Raw genomic sequence first — 22,663 nt, forward strand, 5'->3', positions numbered from 1 at the left:
GAGTCTCGAACAAAACTATTTACTCTCATGAATTTTTCCATTTCGTTCCCCCAGAAAGCTACTGAAAATGTGCCAAATAGGGTGAGGGGAGCTGAAGTGCACAGAACCCGCAAGTGCTCATAAATTTCCCTTTTTCAGCTAGAAAAGCTCAACTGCATCCCATTCCCTGTCAGCCCACAAAAACCACAAAAGTGCACATTACTCTACTTATAAGCAAGCCACTTTTTTCGTTGCTTATTTTTGAGGGAGGAATTTTAAGGTGGCCGAAATGCTTGTCTTCAAAAAATACATCAAATTAACTTGTTTCTCTAAATGTGTTAAGCAAAGTTTTATATTAAAAATAGAAGAGAATGTGGTCAGATGGTGTTTCATAATCTGAATACTTCTGTAATGTTTTTGTTAAAAATAGAATAACTATTCACAAATATGATAGATAACAGACTTTTTAATATTTCGTTTTCTCTTTCATTTAACCAGCGTGACCCATAATTTCCATATGGCTCTGAAACGCACTGTACCATAGGCCACGCCTGTCCTCGCTGAAGTGTCAAAATCTGACATGGAAAAATGAACCCAACACGGAGAGCTCCTAATTTCAGTTACAAAAGCCGGTTTGGCGGGCTCCTTGCCATCGCGTCGCCTTTGCAAAGGCTTTGTGAGGCCTTCCAAAGGAGTCATCCAAAATGTTTGGGCAGAAAAGGGGAGACAGCGGGGAACAGCGAGAACCGGGAGTAAAGGATGCGGTGGCGGATGGGGACAGGAAGTGCTGTCGAGCGGGAAGCCTTCTTCCGATGATAATACCTGCGGGGCGGGAACGTGACGATGACTGGCACGATAACATTGAAATATTGCCTCGGAGATTCCGGCAGCCATCGCGGGCAATTATAATTAGATGTGACTGACGGTCGGGGCTCAATTAAAAGCCACGTGGCTGGGCGAACACCGAAAATTGGGTTAAAACGTGCAGCATCGTCGCATGACCCGTTTGCAAAAGTGCACCGCCTGAAACCCAACCCGAAAACCGCTCAAAATTGTTTCTATTTCAATTTGCCAACCCGATTTTTCGAAAGGGTGCAGAAGCGTGACATTTTGGCTGTATTGAAATTTATGCCTTCCCGGCTCAAATCCCACACATTTACACAACTTTCGGTCAGGCCAAGGGCGTGGTGCAAAGTTTCCGTTTTCATTTTCATTTTCATGCCAAATTTCGGCGCACACCCACCCGAACATCCGCGTCTGCGGTCAACCAAAGCCCCGGATACCGCCCCCGGATACTTTCATCGACCGACCGTAGGGTTCCCGGCCGGAAGCCTTCTCCGAATGCGACGTTGGGAAATTGGTTTATTTTATTCACATCGACAGTTTACTGAGTGGCAGTGGGTCGACGATTTCGGGAATTTTTAAATTAACATGAAATACGATTTAGCCATTTGGCTCTACAAAAATCTAATTAAGAAAAAACAATTTCCGATTTCAATCCCATTTTTTTCGCACAATTGCCAAAATAATTAGAGTGGCATTAGTTGCGCGGCTTTTGACGTTTGTTTGCCATTTTTTTCTATTTTAGTAGACCGCAGCCGCTTAAAGCCTGCAAATTGACTGGTTCAGCCTGTTTTTTTTTTTTATTTTTTTGGCAACTGCCAGGTCACCCGGAAAGTGGCCTCCGTCTGGGCAACCGCTAATGAAAACTAGCACCAAATGAAGTTACAACTGCAATGGCTGATGGCGATAACTAGGCCAAAACATTCAGCTGGTTATTATGGTGGGTATATTTTAAACGAAAGTGGAAGTGGAAATGTGCTAGGGTCCTCAAAATATATGTATTTTATATTAGGAATTTAAAAGATTTAACAAAACTGATTCATCTCAAATTTTCCAAAATGTTTCAACAAATTGTAAACACTAGACTTATAAACTATTATGGCATGTAATTAGCTAATCAAAGGAAGAGTAAGAATTGGAATATTTGTTGATGATTAATAATAATAATATATAAAATATAATATAATATATTAAAAAAATATTCAGAAACACTCATTAGTAAGCTTAATAAAATCAAAAAGCTTCAACTCCTGTTAAGAGTATGTAGGGGTCATTGGCTTTGAAACTACGCCCTTTTGGCAACTCCACCACTGTGCCACATGCAGCTGGAAATGCATTTGGAGTGTGTGACCGCCGAAACACCAAAAACCAAAACCCAAACTCAAAAAAAGAGTGAAATGGAGCGCCCCCAAATGCAAGGATGAATGAAGTGGAAGACATGAATGGGAGCTGGCGAAACAAGCATGTAGGACCACAGAAAAAAAAATGGCAAAAAAAGATGTAAGCAGAATTGCAGACTAAATGTGCTCGTTAGTGGTTTGCTGGCTGACTTTTCCCCGACCATTGTCCGTAGGTCCCTTTTTGCGAATCCCCCAGATAGTATCCGTATCCGTATCGCATAAATTGCGTCTGCGGCATCCTAGGATGGGGTTTTCTTTTACCAAAAGTTCTTCTACCGCTCCATTCTCGTCGCTTGTCGGCGATGTTTTTACTTTAAGCAAATTCAACACGCAATTTAAATAACAATTGGACCTTCTTCGTGCCAGTGGGCACGGGAGGCGGATGAGTGTCATTAGCAAGACATTTATACGCCTCAGTTGAGCACCCAACACATGTTTATGTATATCAGAGACCTTCTGCCGAGCATAAATTAAGTCAAGGCCAGGACTTTGCTGACAAGGCAAAACATTTTGCCAAACATGTGTCGCTCAATGTTCAGCAAATGCTGTCTAAGATTTGGGTCTTGCTATGGCTTGGGTGGCATTATTTTCATTGTGCCTGCTATATGATCGCAGCAGGAGAAAATCTGAATGGGATTCTCTAAAAAAAATAGAGAAAGTGAAAAAAAATCTCAAAAATCCTTGGTTGTTTTCGGTTTGCGGTCTGAGCCGATTTCACTTAAATGCACTTTACTTTTGCAGTTGCTAGTAAAAATAAGTGAACAGTTGCTAGTGAAAAGTTGAATTGAATGAGCTCATACATTAAATAACTGCTTACTTTTCAGACATAGGAATTATAAGGAATTATTTGAACTGCTTTCAAGATGCGGACAGTCCGGTCACCTGAACAACACCTCCTGCTCCTACACTCACATTCGCTTTTATCCTCTTTACATTCCAGTTTTATCTAAGCCCAGCTTTGGCATTGTTAATGCCAACACATTTTCGCATTTTTACCCACTCGGCAAATTTACGTATTTTCCACCCTTCCCCGCCATGTCAAGACATTTGTACTTTCCTGCACTTTAGTGAGCTCACAAATCCGACCGAGAGACGAAAAAAGAGGAGATTTTATCTCTTAGTCGCTTGTTGCGCCCGGCTTCTTGAGGTCCTCCGTCCGGATATTTCCGGCTGGAAAAGTACGCGTGCTTGGCCTGACGTGGACTTATCGCATGTCCAGATTTACGCCAACGAATACACAAAAAATTCAGTTTTAGGTTCTGGTTTTAGGAATTAACAGCTTCGCTTTCATGAAAAGGTAATTTATGGCTTGAATTGCGGGCCAAAAACAGTTTGGACATGATTAAATTTATTCGAAATTTCGGTGGCCTCAAGTGCCGACAGGCTATTGAGTATCGAATGTCCTTTCCTCAATGCCAAGTCATCTGTGTTGATTTCCATGGCGCCTTTTTTGTTTTCGCACCATTCATTGCCACCAACGAACAATGAATCCAAAAAAAAGAAACCAAAAGTGGGAGACGGCGTGTGCAAAAAGACAAATTTAATGAAATTTCAAATTGCCATTCGCCTTCTGTCGAGATCTCAGGATGTCGGTGTCTCCGTTCGGTTTGGAATGTTCCGAGTTTTTGGGAAAAAAAAACTTTTTACTAAGTAAAACATTTGAATTCAAGTACATGTTTTTTAAACTCATCTTCCTAACGAATACGAGCAACCACCGAATTTAAGAAAAAATGGAGAGTCTGTTCGTCGGAACAGACTCTGTGATTTCTTATTCTCCTTTTTCTGTCTCAGTCCTTGGCTTTGCATGTCCAACAGGACTCGAGTCGTTCGTTCAGTCTCTTTTGTGCCGCTGTGACAGCTGCTCATTTCACGCTTGGTAATTTCAATGAATTTTTTTGGAGATGCAGGCGAATGGCAGGACATACCGTGCCTCCAATGCCACGGCACGCTATCCGCGTATTTGTATGCCGCTCATTAATTAAATTTTTTCTTTTATACTGAATATAGTTTGTTCGAATAGTTATTCATAGTTTCTTTTTTGTGTCCCCCCAATTACTTACTTCAGTGACTTGACAAGTAAAAATTAATGAAATATTTAGATCGTAAGAACTACTCTTATATTTTATTTTATTTAAATGGCTTTATCATATAAACATCAAAAAATATTCAAAAACATATAAAGAACAATTTTGAAACTAGAAATTTGGCATGAGAAACAGGGAGCTCGATGCAAAGTCGGGCATATCCTATGCCAGCATGTCCGTGTACCGGACAGGTAGGTAAGCATAGAATGTTTTGATCATGGAGCTATCCTTGTTCAGGTGGGGTACCATGGCCATCCAAAGCTTACGAGCCTTGTCGAGGATGCCGTTGTTGAAATCCATACGGTAGGCATTCTTCAGATCATTGGCCAGTTTGGTTAGACGTTCCTCTTCGTCATAGGTATCCTCGGGGGTGAAGCCCTCGGGCTTTGGACTGGGAGGGTTGGTCATAGTGCTGGCAATTCGGTTGAAAACGGGTAATCCCTTTCGAACCAAACGGCAGATTTCCTTTTGAGTGTACGTCTTTCCATACCGCCGCTTTATCCACTCTAACATTACGAAAGACTTGTGGGAGTTGGGGAAACTGGCATAGACACAGCGCGGATCCTTACGAAGCTCAGTAAATCCATCTTTCAAGAGGCGATCCATCAGCGCCTTGTCGTTGGGATCGAAATGGGTAATAGTCTTTGTCCAATCTAGCGACCCTACCACTTCTCTGGCGCATGGATTCAAAATATCTGCCGCGTCCTTTTCTTGGTCTTGATGTCCTTGTTCATAAGCCTCCAGGGATCCGGACCACATTTCCTCAACACATGCCACAATGGCAGCCACCACCTGGGTGCACGGATCAAGGCGGCAATTGTAGATATTGTCACTGGAACAGGACATTTGCGACTCGGGATCCCGGATAACCCGAACGGCCTCATTGCAAATCACATTGAAAGACCCCGGGTTCGCGTCTCTTGGAGCAATCTCATGGTAGTGGAACACAAAGGGCCCATTCGGACGTGGCCGTTCAAAGAAGCGTCCTTTTTTGAGAGGCTTCTGGCAAGGTCCAAAGTCCTTAACTCCTTCAGCCATCTTTTGCTGCATATTAACCCGTTTCGTGGGTTTCTTCCGACCTAGGAGCTGAGGTGGACAAGTGGCCAACTTTCTTTCTGTGGGTTGCGTAGGGCAATCGGGTTCTACGTCTAGATCCGAAATCCGAAGGGTCTTTACGAGACTAACATCTCTCGTTCCTTTTATTACGTGCACCCCCAAATTGGGGGCAACATTCAGTTTTCCAACATCCGCCTCCCCGCAAATGTGTTTCATTTTTTTAGAATCCACTGCCGTCGGAACCTTGTCCACGGAGCACATTTGATTTTCATCGTCCAGCAGCATTACGTCCGTGTGGTCCCGACGCCTCAGACGCTGCCACCGTCGAGTGCACTCCTCGATGTCCCTATCCAGCATGGCTATGATTTGCTTTTTACGAGCCTCATTCTTTCGCGTATCGAGATCCATCAGAGCATTGGCCATGTCCCTGGCCTTGACCACCGCCTCGTCCTTGATGAGCTGGGCCTGCTTGAGAGCTTCCTTGTGCAACTCGCACAAGGGCTGCAAGTCGGCTGCTCCCCCCATGTCCTCCCAATATTCATTCATGATTTCGCCTACCGTATCAAGGAGCATCCTTCTTATCGGCTCAAATCGGTAGGCGGCAAACCATCTGTTGTTCTCGTTAACCTTGTATTTCGGTTTCTCGCCCGCTGGCCAAAAAGGAAAAGAGACCACGTGCAGTGGTGGCTTGCTGCTGAATTTGCTTGAAAAGTTCGCCGGTGTCTTGGGCTTCGGCAGTGGCACATAATAGGGTGACCGGGTATTCTTCTTTTTTACGTTTTCAGTAACAGGCATTTTATGAGTCGCTCTATTAGTCGGGTGCTGATTCGATTTGTTCGTGATATCCACGCCTGGAGGCAGAATCTTATCCAGCTCCCTCATGGTCATCTCCAGGTCCAAATACATAATTCCGCCCTCCAGGATGCGGGCACTGTAGGCGTATTCCGGGGGCTTGTAACAGGCCTCGCGCAAAAAAAACAAGAAGGCCAGATCGCTGCACCGACTCATGGTGATCAACTTGCTCAGCAACCGGGTCCGCACCATGGGCGTAATCCCCAACCGAGATAGGCAAAATTGGGTCCGGTACACAGATGCCTCGGCGCTGTCGTCTCGCAGCGCCACAAAGAGGCCGTCAATGGCCTGGACCTGGAAGTCTGATAGACTGGTGAACCATGCGGCCCCCACATGTGCTGACTGACCCCGCATGGCTTCTGTCCTTCTTTTTTTATTATAATTATGTTTTATTTAAAGGTTTGTAAAAAAAATGATACTTAAAATTTTGTTTCCATTTGCATAAATGCTTTTCCCACAACGATAATATTATGGAGATACTCCTTTTGAAGGAAGTCTCATCCGCCAACTAGTCGGAGTCAGAATGTGAAAAAACAATATATTGCTTCCATTTTAAATTTCCGTTTTAACTTAAAAAAACATTAAAGCTCAATATATAACCAATTTCACACTCTTTTCTGGATACAGTAATCCTCTTAGGACAATCCCAAGCTGTTGTTCTTTAATTTCAATCTCCTTCATAAAATTTCCTAGTTCTGGATACGCTTTGGCCATCTTTCACGCCATCTACCTGGGATTGACAGACACCGCTCTTATCGCTCGCCAATCACCGATGATTGAGGCAATTGATGCGGAATCGGAGAGTGCATGAAAATGCCATTAATTTGCCACCTTACTGTTGGTGGCAACAGGTGGCACACTGGGCCATGTGTCTGTTGCAGCTCTTTCCTGTTGTTTTTTTTTTTTCAGTTTCCACCATACGAGGATCCCATTTCCCGCACAGACAAGTGACAATGATGGATTAGTTTATCAGGGCGAGTTGGAACATTCGTTCGCTCTTTGTTTTTCTGTTCAGCAGCCAGGTCCTCATCCTCCGCATTCTGCTGCTCCAGCCCCTGTTCCTGCTCCTTGGGGACTAATAACTTTATCCGTCATCAGAGCGAAATATAATAGAGTAATTTTCTATGTGACGCGCCAGGATAATTGGCTCTACTCGGTCTCGAATGCGGACTCTCTGGCATGACCATATGTCGCTGCACTTGCAATCAGATATATTGTGGCATGAGGTGACCGGCGGGGACAGGAGGCAGGCTGGGGTCACCAGAAGAATGGGCAAATCACATAAATTACTTTATGATGGCGACCGGGCCATGAATCTGGCGTGTAAGGAAAAGTTTCTTTCAGGCCCGGCACATGTGGTCACGGAGTGGCGAAAAAAAAATAATAAAAATAGTAGCAACTTCTACAGTCTGCCGCAAGGAAGCAACAAAAGTCATTCCGAAGTTATTACCCCACTCCCAAACCCGAAAGTAAACCCAAACCCTGGTCGGTCAGTTGCCATTTGTTTGTCGCTTCATAAAAAAGAAAATCCAGAAACAAAAAAAAACTCATGCCAAGAAGGCGAGAAAACAAAAGTTTTCCTTCTTTGGTTCTATGAACTTTTGTCAGCTTCGTTCTGTGATAAAGTTTTTCCCTTCTATTTCATTTTCCTCAAATTTTTATGTTTTTGAATGGACTTGCCCGACGAGCGACACGTTCTACAATTTTTGACCATTCCACATATTTTACTGTATTTTTAGCTTATTTTTTTTCCGGCCACACAAAAAGTTTCCCATTCAGCAAAGTTGCATGAAAATGCAATTCGAAATAAAATTTAACTTATGCAGTTACTTCTGGTGGGACAATATGGAAATTATTAAATTTAAAAATCTAGGGATTTGTTTGAAAATAAAAAAGTGTGAAAAAGTGGGGATTGCAATGTTTGGATCTACTTAAGTGGGTCAACAAAAACTGAATTGAATACTAACATTGAAAAACTGGTAGTAGCTTGTCATATTTGAAATAATATTCAAAATATTAGCTTTCCTGATTTTTTAAAATTTTATGTGATGCGCAATGACAATCAAAGTTCGCAGAGGGAAAATAACTCAGAGGAGGCCAACAACGAGAATGAAAACAGTAGATCCGTAATGAATACTCTTAGGAATTCCATTTTTTTCATTATATTTTCTTGATAGATACAAACAATTATGGCTTTGAGAAAGTCGCAGTATTCCTCTCTTGGGCTCTAGTGGTTGTGCTTTTACCAATATCTCTGATCTTTATTATGGCCGTGGCCTATGAGTTCGAGCGTATTGTGATCTTCCGCCTGGGACGTGTCCGGTAAATGGCCTGATTCTTTTCCTCCATCTCATGTACTACAACGTCCTCTTTAGAAAGCGTTCCTATGGCCCAGGAATAGTGTACAATCTTCCGTGCATCGACGAGATGGTTGCCGTGGATTTGCGCACAGACGTGGTCAATGTCGATCCCCAGGATCTGATGACCAAGGACTCGGTTTCCATTAGCGTGAATGCAGTTGTATATTACTGCGTTGTGGATCCCATCGATTCCATAATCAAGGTCGAAAACTACCGCCAGTCCACGGAGATGATTGCCCAGGTAACCTTGCGCAATGTGGTGGGTTCTAAGCCACTCCACATATTATTGACCTCCAGGCAGTTGCTCTCTCTCGAGATCCAACGGGCGGTGGCCGAGATCACCGGAAAGTGGGGAATCCTTGTTGAGAGAGTGGACGTGTAAGTTTAGGGCTTATCTTCCTTTTGCCACCTTATTGACTGAACTTTTACAGAATGAATATAAAACTGCCAACTAGTCTGGAACGATCATTGGCGAGCGAGGCGGAGGCCAGCCGGGAGGCTCGTGCCAAAATTATCCTAGCCGAAGGCGAAGCCAAGGCCTCTCAAGCTCTCAGAGATGCCTCTGAAGTTATGTCTCAAAACCAAATAACCCTTCAGGTATATAGGATCTGCAGTTTGACTTAAATATGTATTTCCATTAACCTTTGACTTCAGCTGAGACATATGCAACTCCTTCCATTAATGGCCAGGGAGCGACGGATGAATGTACTTTTCCCCATTCCCCTAGAACTGATGGCTCCATATATGGATAAGGAGCCAGACAAGAACAAGGGCCAAAAACCTGAAAAAAAGAAGAGGAAAATTGTTGATTTTTATACACCGAAAGTCATTTTTAGTGGAGCGCCACCAGAGTTCTTCCATAATGAAGAACCTCCAAGCCTCATTCAGCGCCTGATCCTTCTTTTGAAACATCCACAAAGAACGCACTCATCACGTGATAACAAATCGGAAGATGAAGTTTATCCTCTTACGTCTACCTCCGCAGTTCCTAAGGAGAATCTACCTCCTATTCCTCCCCCTCCTCCTCGTCCAGTTCTCCCCCCAATTCCACCCCATCCAAATATGCCTCCTCTACCGCCACACCCTAATCTCCCGCCGATTCCCAATCGCCCAAATCCTCCTCATAGATCTCAATCTATGCCGCCGAAATCGGCAGCTAGAAAACTTTAAAAAAGATGATAAATACTATTTATAATGGATTATTATGTGTATATGTAGCCCTGTATTTAATGTCACTCCTGTGAAACTTTCAAACAAAATACCATCAAGCATTTCAAATACTGTCTTTTCATTTACACTTGAGTTTTTTGCAACATGGATCAGAAAAGTGCACCTGAACCGGTGAGGGCTCACAAAGTCATCCCAGACTGGACGAAGACTCCAGAAATGCTTGATAGCGGTCTTCTGATCAGGAAAATGGCAGAGGAAATTACCAAGCGAGTTGTGGACAAAATGGTAACGTCCCAGGAATGCATGCAACTGAAGCGCGATCTGGAAGCCGAAAATGTGAATGAGTTCGAGATTAGTCCGGCTATCCTTTGCCTCATACTGACTTTCGTTGTGTTTGTGATCGCCTTTTGGGTTTGGCTAATTTCAAGAAGTTGCGTATTCGACCAAGTGGACAATTGTAGTGACAAGCGCCTTCACGGTGGGCAAATGTCAGGTACTGGATCGGGGTCAGGAAGCGATTCAGGTTCAGGATCAAAAACAGCAAAAGGACCAGGACCAGGAACTTGTTCGCCATCGAGGTCAGGGTCTGGATCAAGGTATGGTTCGGGATGCGGTGCCAAAAGATGCGAGGGTTACTTTTTGGGCGGACCTGGTCGTTACAGAGCTTGTTCCGCTGGCAGAATGCAAAATAGTAGCTCCGATATGATGACAGGAATGGCGGTTCCTTCACGCCCTTGGAGAAGCTGTCCCATTAACTTGTGCCGGCAGGAACCTATCCCAAGTTCCATGCAACCTTATAAAAAAACATACAATGCAGAATATTCTCCAACCACGGAAATGGGATCATCACCCATAGCCACGTCGCCTACAAAAACAGAATCATTAACCAGAGAAGCCAGTCGAAGCAGTGAGACGTTTTTCAAACCTGAGGAAAAGGAAATGGGAGTCTCATCCTGTCGGGCGGTTGCCGGATCGCCTTCAAGCGGCTACCAAGTGTCTTCTTTCTCATGTTCCGAAAAGGGTTTCCCTTTGCCCACAAAGAAATATCGTGTGCAATGGTCAAAATTTATAAAAATAGGTCAAAAGGATAAGTTAAATGGTTAAATACTCAACTACAAACTTTAGTGAAGTTTGTTTCAAATTATATTTTAGTTTTCATTAAAACGGCATAGTTTATCATTTTATAAAATATTTTTTTTTAGCTTAACTAATAATAATTGTGTTTAGATAAAAACAAATAATAAGCAGATTAAATCTAATATTTCTCAAATTTCTGGAATTTCTAGAAATTAAATTCTATTTTATTTAATAAGCTGCAAGATCTGAAATATTAAAATATGCTTTTCAAAATAAGAATACAAAAATTGAATGACAAAAGATTATCAAACAATCTTTTGTCTCTTAATCAAGTCTGAGCAATCGATTAAAAATAGAAATTTCCAAAAAAGATTCAATCTAATATTTCTCAAATTTCTGGAATTTCTAGAAATTAAATTCTATTTTATTTAATAAGCTGCAAGATCTGAAATATTAAAATATGCTTTTCAAAATAAGAATACAAAAATTGAATGACAAAAGATTATCAAACAATCTTTTGTCTCTTAATCAAGTCTGAGCAATCGATTAAAAATAGAAATTTCCAAAAAAGATTCAATCCCTACTGGCTAAAATGAATCCCGCTTGCAAGCTGAGTTTAGAAAGCCCCGAGTGCCAGGACTGGATGAGCGAGGTATGTGCCCATTGCAGCCACCTGCTGCCCGATCCCAGGCAGGCGGAGCTCTGGGACACCTGGTGGCCGGATGAGCCGGCGGCGCCCTTCAAACCTCGGGTCAGCCTGATGTCGGCCTACGACTGTCACAAGCTGCGCAAAGAGGTGGCCCGCGAGGTAGCCAAGCGGGATAAAGTGGATGAACACGACCATGGCTTGGGCGAAGGTGACCATCCGGTTGAGTGGACGCTCTGCCGGATCATCCTGGTGATATTAGTGCTAGCCACTGTTCTCTTAACCATAATATGTGCTTTCCGAATGCTTATTGGTGGCATTCGCCGATTGTGGAAGGCTCCAAGGCCACCTTCATCGCCACGCACGGCGGAAGAGAAGCAGAAGACACCGCCACCTAAAAATGATGTGGAGAGCACCAAACCTCCGCCGGAAGAGCCCTCCAAGCCGTCAAAGCACCCCAGGTACTGTTGTGGAAACTAAATCACGTAGAATTTTAGTAAGCATTTTTAATACGAATTTTTTTACAACATTTATAATATAAATTTAAAATATAATCCATCAGCAAACTCGGCTTTAATCGTTTTAATAAATATATTCAATTCAACCAAATCCTTAGGTCATTTTTATCCTTTGGGCGGAACTCCGATCCACGCACCCGTTATGGCCCTTACAATAACCAGAAGCTATTTTCGACCGCCCCCTCGCCGGATCAGCGTCTGTCTTCCACTAGGCCGGAGCCAGAGGCACAGGCACGGAAAACTCAACGACCAGAGTCCGCCGAACGACAGGAGCACGTCGAACAGCAATCGCTGAGAAACAAATCGGCCACAAAATAACCGTCGAGGGATCCGGATTCCGGACCCGGCCAAAAAATCGACAACAAATTCAAAGGATGTCGGAGCCGTGCGCTCAATCGCGGATAAGATTTATGAAATGTGTTCCGCCCCGATTTGTTCTCTTTTGCCCGGATCGCTTCTAGTTACTTTGGTTTCCTTTTTTTACGCATCGAACGAGTGCAGTGGCGAAACACAAAAACAAATAAATATTCAACCAAACAGTGGTTAAAAAATACTGCAAACAAAATATATATAAATAAATAAGGTAACATGATCCTTTTAATATTTCAAATAAATATATTCTTGTATTCTCTTTGATTTATTAAAAAATATTTGCATGTTTTGTACAACAAAATATATTGCAAACCAATCACCTAGTCGTTTTTAACATTTAATTTTAATATGGATTTCAGTTGTAAATGAGAATTTATATATTAAATTTCTTAAAGTTGACGCTCTAGTTGTGTAGTACGGTGCGTATGCGCAATTAATTATTCATACGCAGTGTTGGCCAACAGACGCTTAACCCGCGCCCACGGTAACTGAAGTATTGGCCAAAAAAACATGCATACTCTTGCCCGCATGACCTCACAGAAGTGGCTGGCCAAGTGTTGTTCCTGGCAGCGTATCAACATTTTGCCTATAAATACGGCGGATGTCGTTAATCTCAAACACAAGCAATTTTTAAAATGCATGGGGTATTGTTTATCGCACACACAGAGCCCGGCGGGAGGAGCTCCAGGGAAGGGACGGAAAGAAGTCTGGAATCCTGGGATTCCGGGAGCCAGGGAAGAGTGAGTAAGTGCCAGTGTGCATGCGATTGGCAATAAAAGAACAATTGAATTTAATTTCAATTGAATGCACACACTCAAACTGAAATTGTAGCAAACAATTTAGACAAAATGCATTTGTATTTATGTTATGTCTAAATGATTGCTCAAATTATGGCTGCCAGTTGAAATTTATGTGCCACTCACCCGCTTGCCCGCTCGCCCACCGCTCCCCGTTTTTTATTCCCTGATATTTTTTGTCCAATGAATTTATTTGCGGATCGAGAGTTGAATATATATTTCGAACTGGGGTGTCGCAGCAGTTGTGGCACTTAAATCACGGCCGCAACTGTAGCGAAATTGAAAACTTTTGCTATATTGTACGTTTGTTTGACCATTCTCTGGATTGTTTGTTTGTTTGTTTGTTGGTGTGTTGGTACTTTTAATTCATCCCACACTGCAGCTAGAGAAGGACAGATGGAGAGCGTTGGAGGGTAAAGGGACTTCCTGCGACCCTTGGATGACTTTGATTTATTTGTTGGTCTCGGTACCCAAATGGAATTAAAAGTTCAACAGTTTTGCAGTGCGCTTTAGTGCTTTAAAAACGCATTGATTGCCATTGACAAATTGATTTTCTTTCCTGCCATAATGCCAGTTTCAGTTTCGATTACCATTCGCCTCCTGGTGGTGCGACGGGCTGTATTAACAAGTGCCATTGCGACATTATGACAGACTGTCGTCGTAAATCAGCAGCCGCAGACCACAAAACGAGCTGAGGCCTCTGTTTCTGGCGATGTTAACCCTTGGCCAGTTATTTCCATTAAACGCCTGACTGGCGTACATTTAATTACCACAAACCGTATGATGTATACATAAGTAGGTAAGTGCCGAACATTTTGTCAAGTATTTGCCATAATTAAACACAAATTCCACACATTTTCGTCACAGGATTAAATATCATTTAAGATTTCCAATTGCTTGCAATATTTGATTAATTGAAACACTGAAATTAGAAACTGCCGACCAAAAGTAAAACAATTAAATACCTATTCAAAAACTTCTCATATTCATAAATGTATTTATGAATCGCTTTAAACTACAAACAATAACATTTAATCAAGTTAATTATAGAAACTTTAAAATCAAACGATAGGTATTTTGTCCGGAGTTTGAAATCAAAACATTTGGAATTCATCAAATATTTGCAGCAATTCTTGCTAAATTAGATTTCGATTTGCTTGTGCAACAAACTTATTTATCGTTTCAATCACCGGCCCATTGATTGACGTTAGTTCACAAATTATTTAGCCACATTGATTTGTCCCTTTGGGCTGCACCGCTGCCCAGTACACCAGCCACATTGTTTTGGTCCTCTCTTTGAAGTGAAATTGATGAAGCAATGTTTTTGAGGCTCTGCTGCATACTTTGCGGCGTCTCTCATTGTTGGTCGCCCAGTCCGTAGACCAAACCAGAGCCCGGAATCCAGAGTCCGGAGCACGAGGTATGGGCCATGGTACGAGGTACTTCCTGCACATAGCGGCATTTGTAAGCAGGAAGGCACACATCCATTCCATGGACCGACGACAGCTGGCGGTTACGGGTATGGCAAGTGGGTGGGTCTCCAGCGGGGAAGGCATATTAGAATTTGATAAATGTGCAGCTCTAAACCCGAACGAAATGCAGTGGAATATACGTTGCACCGAGAAAATTTCGGCACATCAAAAAGATACAAAAAATACCTTGTCGTTTTCGTAATTAACTTCTGTTGGCTTTTGGTTAAATCCAATTTCAAGCCGAATTACGGAAACCTAAGAGATAATGGTTAAGTGGAAAAATAACATATTGAAAGATTGAAAAACACTTGAAAAATTGTTAGGAGAAATTATTTGAAATTAAGAAATACCTTCATTGTTTTATAAAATAGAAAAGAACTTAGAATATTTAAAACCTAATAATTGAGTTTATCAGTTTACCAAAAATATCCTAACTACCTCGAGATTTTTTCAGGTGTACTGCAGGCTATTGCCTGGGTTCAGTTTCATTCTTTACCCGATTTAACTCGTTGATTTTGTGGCTTACACTCATTAAGCCAGCCAGCCTGGCCTCATTGCCTTTGTTTGTATATGAGAGCTGGCGAGTTGAGAATGGGGAAAAATCCGACCCCGGAGAACCGTAGAATTCCTCATACTTTCGGCATTTAAGCAAGCCGTTGCCATAGCAAGCTCTTTGTTTGATTGAGACTCCGGATCAGAGTGGGTATCGCATGTGACTGAGGCCACCACATGGGCACCCCGCTCCTTCATCACCAAAGATGTGGTCTGCATGTCGACGCTGATTTTTATTCTTGGTTTCATTGTAAGGGTCCCCTTGGCTTGATTTATTCCACTGGCCGTGCCCGTGCCCGTGCCCCTGCCCCTGCCTTGTCGCCGGCTGCAATCCTCAGATGGCCCATTGTGTTGGCCAGCAAATGGGGGAGTCTCACTTTTCAAGAAGTCAAACAAAGTATTAAAACGCACAAAAGCGGTATGGAAAATATTAATAATCTTTGGCCACAGTCTCGGAATTTACGATGGGGTCTTCGCTTTCGCTGATTTATTCCGCCCACGACCGCGCCCCCACAGTTTGACCTCATTACGTATTCAGGGGTCAGGCGATTCGGTTTTAAAGAGTGTTGTACATCAACATTGGCCTTGCGGACGGTTGTATGTACTAATTTTCTTTCGAGTTTATCTCACGCATCCATAAATACTGCATAATTCAGGGGATTTGGCCGTGTTGACCATCGCCAAAGCTGGAAGTATCAATTCGGGGCGCATAATGTGGCAATCGAGGAGCGAACAATCGGTAAATATGAATTTTTGATTTGATTGAATTTGAATTACATGATTCTAAACCAGTGTGTGAGTGTTTTTGGCAACATAAGCTGCCATTTGACATGATAAAACGGAGATATCAATGCTTTTGATTTCCATTTATTGGGGGTTTGAACATTCAACTGTATTTTCAGAAAGCTTCAATTTTAAAATCAATATGTGAAGATTCCTAAAAGACTCTTCGGATGTTCAACAGTGTCAGTTTCACACTCGGCGCAAAAACTACTTAATTGAAAATTCCCTTTGAGTCCCTTTCGAGTTAAAATTTATTTGTGTTATTATATTTTAAATGCACTCGAATGCGTCAACTGTCAAAACAAAGCAAAGGCGACTTTGAGTACTATTAATTATTTGGATCAGTGATTAAATGTAGCCACCTTCAGTTGTTGATAATTAAATGGATTTTACGCAAAGTCACGGGGCTTATGTAATCGTCGTCTGCCACAATTAATCCATGAAGAGACAAAAGCACAGCAGGGCAGAGGGAATAATTAAACAATTTCATGATAGTTAATAATCAGACTTTGTGACAACCTTAACCTCAATTATGATGCTTTGAGGGCGTTCCACTTAGCCTTTTTGATTATGTGCAAATCAGTTTTCACAGCAAATTAGGCAGCCACACATTAAAACTTTGACAGACAGGTCCAACCCCCACGGGTGTCCTCGACCGCAGACCCACCACCCTCCGGCACCCCCTTGTTCGTTTGCAGAGCAACCCCTCCAGTCTTTGGCCAAAAGTTTACCCGGCGGCTCTTAAAAGTACACATGTAGCATATGTATGAAAAGCATCAAAAGTTTTAAAGCAGCTGGCACCGTAGGGCAATGGCAATAGCACCGTCAGCGAAATGGGGTAATCTTCACACAAAAACCCATCCACCGACCCACTCAGAAATACACACAAAAGTCACATACAGGCCATCCTAGAAAAAAAGGTAAACTTTTCGCGGCTGGGACCACGAAAGAGCTAAGAAAATTCAAACAAAAATGCAACAACTTTCATTTTATCCTTTTATTTTTTATTTTCTTGCCGCCCGTAGAAAAAGTTTCCCTTTTTGTCATTACTTTTTCCATCCGAAAGGCATTCAAACACTTGCCATGTAATTTATCGGATAGCAGGGAAAATAACTATTACAGAGAAAAGCAAGGTTCTCATAGAATTCCAATTGGAAACGATTAAAACCTAAATGAAAAAACCAAAAAAAAATGTTGACCATGGAAATGTTTTCTGCGGTTTTCAGTATCATGAATTTTCATAAATACCTTTACAGTGGTCGTTTTATTTTTTATAACCTTCGTTGGTCAAATTGTTTGGATTTATTATAAATATTCAAACCAATTTAAACGAAAAACCCACTCAAATTATTCAAACTCTAAATGGTGATCATAAAGTCCAATGAAAACAGAAATAACCACTCAAAAAATAATATTTCCAAACTCTTAATGCATTCATAATTCGATTGGGGTAAAAAATGCAAGCACAAACTTACAATACAATTATTTTCAATTGCTTCCACTGTTTAAAACAAAAAGTAAACCATTATCTGATTATCTCTGTAATATTTTTGGCTGGCCTTTTAGGACCCAAAAAACAAAACCAAAACCAGCACTTTCTTTAGTCGGCCCTAAGCCGTTGGATGTCCTTGGCTTTTTTCGACATCCTCAGAAATTCATTCAAATTTTCGATGGGTCATGCCTCCGACAAAAAGCAGACATCGTGCATTCAGTGGGCTCCTTGGTCCACAGCTCAGGTCCTATCCTCACCTCCGGTCACATCTCCTTTCAGTCCCTGATGATGTAACCAGCAGCCTTTGGATGGGAATGGTTCGTTTCACGTTTCAGGCCTAGAACTCGGGGTGTATTCCGTTTTCACTCGTAACTGTTTCTACTTCGAAGGAGTATTATCCTTCGCGTGGGCATTGCTAACTTGTTGAATGCTTTTCCCTGGCCAACTGCGCATGTCTATTCCCATTTTCTTCACTGTTAACCGATTGGAGTGGTGCAAACTGCTCCCAGTTTTTCAAATTTGTTCATAAGAGTGTGGACAAATGAACAAAGAAGACAAATTTTATCATGCAGGAAAATGCAGTACAAATTCTTCAATAACTTTTGAACGAGAAGTCGAGATGGTTGAGATGTCAATCTATGCGTATTCAAGAGTATAATGTTCTTAATTAATACATAAAATATCTTTATAGCTCTAATTAAGTGGATCAAAATAGGTTCACTTTCGCCCAAATTTCTCCCAAACTAAATGATATTTGGCAAATATTTTGTTAAAAATTATCTAATTTGGGTTGTAACTATGTGGATTTCCGTCTACAATGATATAACTATTTAATAAGAGAGCTCGAATAATTGATTTACATAACTTACATGCCAAAAGCCTCATTTCTACGCCCGAAAACAACCTACACCTATTGTTCAGCTTTCATCCGCCTTTAAGCTAATTAAATCGTTATGGAGTAAGTAGGTCAAGTATTTTGATATTTCACCCAATATATAATTGTTCGTGCCACTTTACTAATTAAATGAAGGCAATTTTCTTTGTTCTCACACCTTGAATCACCGCTGCCCTATCATCCACCTGCGTGCATAAACACACTGACTCACACTCACACCCAGGACACTAAACCACTTACCCCCAAACTCATATGTCGGAGTGTCCTGACCATGAAAACTGGGCTAAGGAGTGACAATGAGACGAGAAGAGCCCCGGGTTGTATTCTCAAGGACTAGAACTGGGGCGGAGGGATGCGGACAAGAGAAGGATGCTGGGACGGGGGTCAGCCTGTTGGAGGCGTCTAATCTCATTCATTTTGAATAAGATCAGCTCCTACGTATTTAGCCCCTGAGTACTTGTGTCAACACAATTCAAGTCGGTTTCAAATTAAAAGGCCGTGTAATATGCGACTCTCAGAGACTGTTTTTGTTTTGGTTATATACCCCCGAAGCCCTCGCATCTACGCATCTGTCAATGGTGTCTCGGAGGCTGCCATTGGGACAAATTGCCTTGGGCTGACGTCAGCAACTTTTCGCAAAAGTGAAAGTAATTAAAAAAGTTCAGCCGAACGGATTCTCAAAAATATCTAATTGCTAAGTCAAGAGAATTACTGTTCTTGAAAGAAAAAAACGGATTCAACAGCGAATAACTAAAAATATTCTTTAAGGATAATTGAAAATCACCTTTGAGTGAAATTTTCTTCAAGTTTACTCAAATATATATATTTATTTCCTTCATCTAAACTTAAAGATTTAAATTAAAACAAAAGTTTCAGTGTTCAAAAATATTCACACAATTGAAATTAGTCAATATATTTTATATGATTTTAAACATGGGGTATTCTAGATATGTATGTTATAGATTATAATACAATTTATTCATATGACATTGGATATAAATAACATTAAATTTATCTTTAAGAAATCAAACACTATCCTTAAAGAGTGATTCTATTAAAAGTACTTAAACAAAAATTAATCTCATTTAAATATGGCGATCCCTGTGGCATAATGGGCCATGTCGGAGTTATCTGCTCTTATTATTTGCTCCTCGTTTTTTGTTTCTTTAAGAGAAGTTGAAGGCAACTCCGTGATCTGGTTTGGGGCATATTGACTTTACCCAGCCTGAAATTGGCTACGTGACTTGACAATACGAAGAAATGACGACGGCGGAGCGATGGCGAGCTCATGGACGACGACGATGATGATGATGATGACGACGCTGACGGGGACGATGCGAAGAGCCGCATGAAATGCAAATTTGGGAACATTAAGAGTGAGAGTGGCGGAATAAAAAGGGGCCAGGACCGAAGGAGAATATGAGGGGAGCTCGAGGGTTGGATGGAAAAGAAACAAGTTGTTGGCTTAATTTCGTCACAGGCAGCTTGTTTTCATTAACTGGCCATCGAGGAGCTTTTGACTGGGGGCGCTCCGCTCGTTAGGCGTATGAGCAATCGATTAAGAGTAATGTGCCGTTGGATTTACAGTTGCACCAGCAAAGCAATCAACATTAAGCGTTTAGTGTGATGCCGGGGACTAGGGGAGGGCAGCTAGGACATGGGATACAGGATATAGAACGGGAAGCCGAAGAACTTAAGGAACGATGCCAGAATTCCCAACGCATTTCGCTCGGGCATACCATACACTTTAAAAATAATCAAAACTACTTAAAAGTAATCAAAAGTAAGACAAGGATTTAATAATTATGAAATATTCTTATATAGTTTTTACTTTTTCCATTTTATTCTTCTCCACGAATAGCAAATGCGTTTATTTATTTTTTGTAGCATACATTTAAGCGAAATATCCTGAAATTTACTTATTTGCCTGTTAAAATGGTTTATCAGGATCCTAAATATGTATATATTTTAAAGGATAACCTAAATAAAATTATAATAGTTCCTAAATATTACAAATTAAGTTTTTAAAATAACGAAAACCACCATTGTTTTTAAAACCCATTTGATGTTCAATATTTTTCACTGTGCCCAGCCCCTAAGGGAAAACCCGTCATGAGCTGGAGTTGCAGAAAAGGCTGCACTTCTTTATCCTTATGCCGCTGCTCCTTCGCGCATACCACACACATTTGTATGCACACCAGCCAGTTGATTATTAAGTGCGTTCGCGAGTTGCTTCTCTTAATGCTTTTTTTTTTTGTAGTGCTGCATTCTCGCAGTCTCTGGCATCCTTGCTGCTCCTTGTTGCCGTTGTTGTCACTTATGAATGTATGTGTGATACACACATACGCGTTTCTGTCCTTGTTTCGCACGTGTGACGGCGACTGTCGGCAAATTTCTTTATTGCGCTTTTATTTATCTGTCGGTGCCAGTTTCAACATCGTTTACCGTTCCAATTTATCGAGTCCGTATTACGTCGGTGCAGTGGCCAGTCCGTGTGGGAGTTACACCTTTCTGCGTCCTTGCAACAATAACGAGAAACCCCATTACATTTATGGAACGCCATATCTGGATGGTGGGTAAAAATTCAAAGTAAATGGTGTAACCAAAAAATATTATCATTGAATGCCTTTATCTTGAATTCCATTACAAGGAGCAGTTATACAATTTTTTCAGTTTTATTATAAAATAATAACTAAATAGGTTACAGAAACACTATTCATAAACATTAGCAAAAACTTAATAAAAAATAGTACTTATGAGAACAACGCTCTTAATTATTATAATCTTAAATACAGAAATATCAATTGTTTTTTTTTTTTAACGTGTAAGACCGATTGAATATTATAATATCTTATTAATTAAGAACAATATTAAATAATAAAACTTAACTAGATAGCTAGGAAACTCCTTCGGAAGTCAATGTCGCAGGAGTTGCGATAACGCCCAATTTTGCGACCGCTCATCTGCCGGAACCTGCGCATGGCCTCGTGGATTTCCGGAACGCTGATAGGCTTCACCACCTCCATGCCGCGACCCTGGGTAACCTCGGGGCACACGTGCATCATGGCCGGACTCCCGCCAGCGGATGTGACCCGACTGTACGGTTCCGTCGCGCGGTTATCCGAATTGAGACGGGTCAGGATCGAGTAATCAACGATGGCGGCAATAGTCTCGTGGGCCAGATAGGCCAGGATGTTCATGGTGGGTGTGGGGATGCGCAGATCAGCCGGCAGATCCAGAAAACGTCGGAACTTGTTCTTGATCTTCTCGCCGTGGCGACAGTAGAAAGAGGTCTTCCGGGCCTCGTTGAACTCCAGGTACTGCTGTCCAGTAAGAATCTGTGAGATACGGTCTGCTCGGAACAAGCGGCGCATACGATCTTCATCATGCAACTCATGCACTTCAATGGCTAGTTCTTCGTCCTCATCCTGCTGCTCCAGGTCGTCCATGAAGTCCTGCGGCCGCCCAGTACGTATGCTCAGAAAACGCTTGAGTATACGCATATCCTTCAGATGCTTTCGCATACGGGCAATCTTCACCGGATGGTTGCGCATGAGAAACTCAAAATCTGCCTGTGATGGACACGGATTCTGCTTACGCCGCATGGCCACCAGCGAGGCCTCGTTAAAGATTCCTCGGAGCTGCTGTTGTAGGATCTGTTCCACTAGCTTGACGCTCGCCATTCGCGGCTGATCACTGTCCCCGAAACTGCGCATTATGTCTGCTATTTCTGTTAGCAAAGAAACTGGAGCGTCATCGGCTATGGGAATACTGCCGGCAGCGCTGCCTCCTGGATTCGGTGCATTCATGTTTACATGTTGCTGCTGCTGTTGTTGTTGCTGTTGATGTTGCTGTTGCTGCTGTTGATGTTGCTGCTGCTGCTGTTGTTGTTGAACAGGACTCGACTGCGCTATGCCTCCTCCTTGTAAAAGGATTACTTGGCGTTGGACGTGAATGGGCTTTATGTCCTCTGGGGTCTGCAGCTGCGGAGTCCCGGGTGTCGAGGGGGTGGCGGGTCCGATCATTATCGGCGATGAAGCCAAATCAGTTGACGGAATACAAACCGAATTTTGTCGCATAACCCGCTTGGCATTATAATTCATTTTTTGACAATCAAAAATAAAGCAGAATTTTCCTTGAAAGAAGCCAGGCAAACAGCTGATGAGGAAAAGTGCTGATAACAATCGAATTAGAGATGAACTGATGGTTGATTGGCCCCGATATCCAGTACCACAATATTTAAAATAATAATTCGTTTGAATTTCAATTTAACCAGGTAAAAAACAATTTTAAGAGTTTCATTTTCAAATAATAG

General features: G+C 41.9%; 5 protein-coding genes across 5 annotated transcripts; 3 read left to right on the forward strand and 2 right to left on the reverse strand.

Moving 5' to 3' along the window:
* Positions 1 to 4,332: 4,332 nt before the first annotated feature.
* LOC6500014 lies at positions 4,333 to 6,729 on the reverse strand. The gene has a single exon (XM_001953367.3). The coding sequence runs from the start codon at positions 6,566 to 6,568 to the stop codon at positions 4,469 to 4,471; it is 2,100 nt and encodes a 699-aa protein (XP_001953402.1). The 5' UTR covers positions 6,569 to 6,729; the 3' UTR covers positions 4,333 to 4,468.
* Positions 6,730 to 8,165: 1,436 nt separating this feature from the next.
* Positions 8,166 to 10,928, forward strand: LOC6500532 (band 7 protein AGAP004871). Its single transcript, XM_001953368.4, has 5 exons — positions 8,166 to 8,332; positions 8,392 to 8,536; positions 8,590 to 8,952; positions 9,006 to 9,171; positions 9,229 to 10,928. Exons 1-5 carry the CDS (start codon positions 8,263 to 8,265, stop codon positions 9,742 to 9,744), a joined length of 1,260 nt encoding a protein of 419 aa, XP_001953403.2. The 5' UTR covers positions 8,166 to 8,262; the 3' UTR covers positions 9,745 to 10,928.
* Positions 9,889 to 10,928, forward strand: LOC123257254. Its single transcript, XM_044715535.1, has 2 exons — positions 9,889 to 10,340; positions 10,407 to 10,928. The coding sequence occupies exons 1-2, from the start codon at positions 9,889 to 9,891 to the stop codon at positions 10,846 to 10,848; spliced, it is 894 nt and encodes a 297-aa protein (XP_044571470.1). The 3' UTR covers positions 10,849 to 10,928.
* A 135-nt stretch (positions 10,929 to 11,063) lies between these two features.
* LOC6500533 lies at positions 11,064 to 12,565 on the forward strand. Its single transcript, XM_001953369.4, has 2 exons — positions 11,064 to 11,928; positions 12,084 to 12,565. Exons 1-2 carry the CDS (start codon positions 11,414 to 11,416, stop codon positions 12,301 to 12,303), a joined length of 735 nt encoding a protein of 244 aa, XP_001953404.1. The 5' UTR covers positions 11,064 to 11,413; the 3' UTR covers positions 12,304 to 12,565.
* Positions 12,566 to 20,958: 8,393 nt separating this feature from the next.
* On the reverse strand, positions 20,959 to 22,627 carry LOC6500013 (transcription initiation protein SPT3 homolog). Its single transcript, XM_001953370.4, has one exon. The coding sequence runs from the start codon at positions 22,449 to 22,451 to the stop codon at positions 21,237 to 21,239; it is 1,215 nt and encodes a 404-aa protein (XP_001953405.2). The 5' UTR covers positions 22,452 to 22,627; the 3' UTR covers positions 20,959 to 21,236.
* Positions 22,628 to 22,663: the final 36 nt, after the last annotated feature.

Source organism: Drosophila ananassae, chromosome 2L (assembly GCF_017639315.1).
Source record: "Drosophila ananassae strain 14024-0371.13 chromosome 2L, ASM1763931v2, whole genome shotgun sequence".
Taxonomy (NCBI): domain Eukaryota; kingdom Metazoa; phylum Arthropoda; class Insecta; order Diptera; family Drosophilidae; genus Drosophila; species Drosophila ananassae.

Coding starts and splice junctions, on each gene's coding strand:
- LOC6500014 (XM_001953367.3), bottom strand. CDS start 6,568: ATGCGGGGTCAGTCAGCACATGTGGGGGCCGCATGGTTCACCAGTCTA.
- LOC6500533 (XM_001953369.4), top strand. CDS start 11,414: ATGAATCCCGCTTGCAAGCTGAGTTTAGAAAGCCCCGAGTGCCAGGAC. Junction 11,929..12,083: donor AAGCCGTCAAAGCACCCCAG/GTACTGTTGTGG, acceptor CCAAATCCTTAG/GTCATTTTTATCCTTTGGGC.
- LOC6500532 (XM_001953368.4), top strand. CDS start 8,263: ATGCGCAATGACAATCAAAGTTCGCAGAGGGAAAATAACTCAGAGGAG. Junction 8,333..8,391: donor CAACAACGAGAATGAAAACA/GTAGATCCGTAA, acceptor TTTTCTTGATAG/ATACAAACAATTATGGCTTT. Junction 8,953..9,005: donor CTTGTTGAGAGAGTGGACGT/GTAAGTTTAGGG, acceptor GAACTTTTACAG/AATGAATATAAAACTGCCAA.
- LOC6500013 (XM_001953370.4), bottom strand. CDS start 22,451: ATGAATTATAATGCCAAGCGGGTTATGCGACAAAATTCGGTTTGTATT.
- LOC123257254 (XM_044715535.1), top strand. CDS start 9,889: ATGGATCAGAAAAGTGCACCTGAACCGGTGAGGGCTCACAAAGTCATC. Junction 10,341..10,406: donor AGGTCAGGGTCTGGATCAAG/GTATGGTTCGGG, acceptor TGGTCGTTACAG/AGCTTGTTCCGCTGGCAGAA.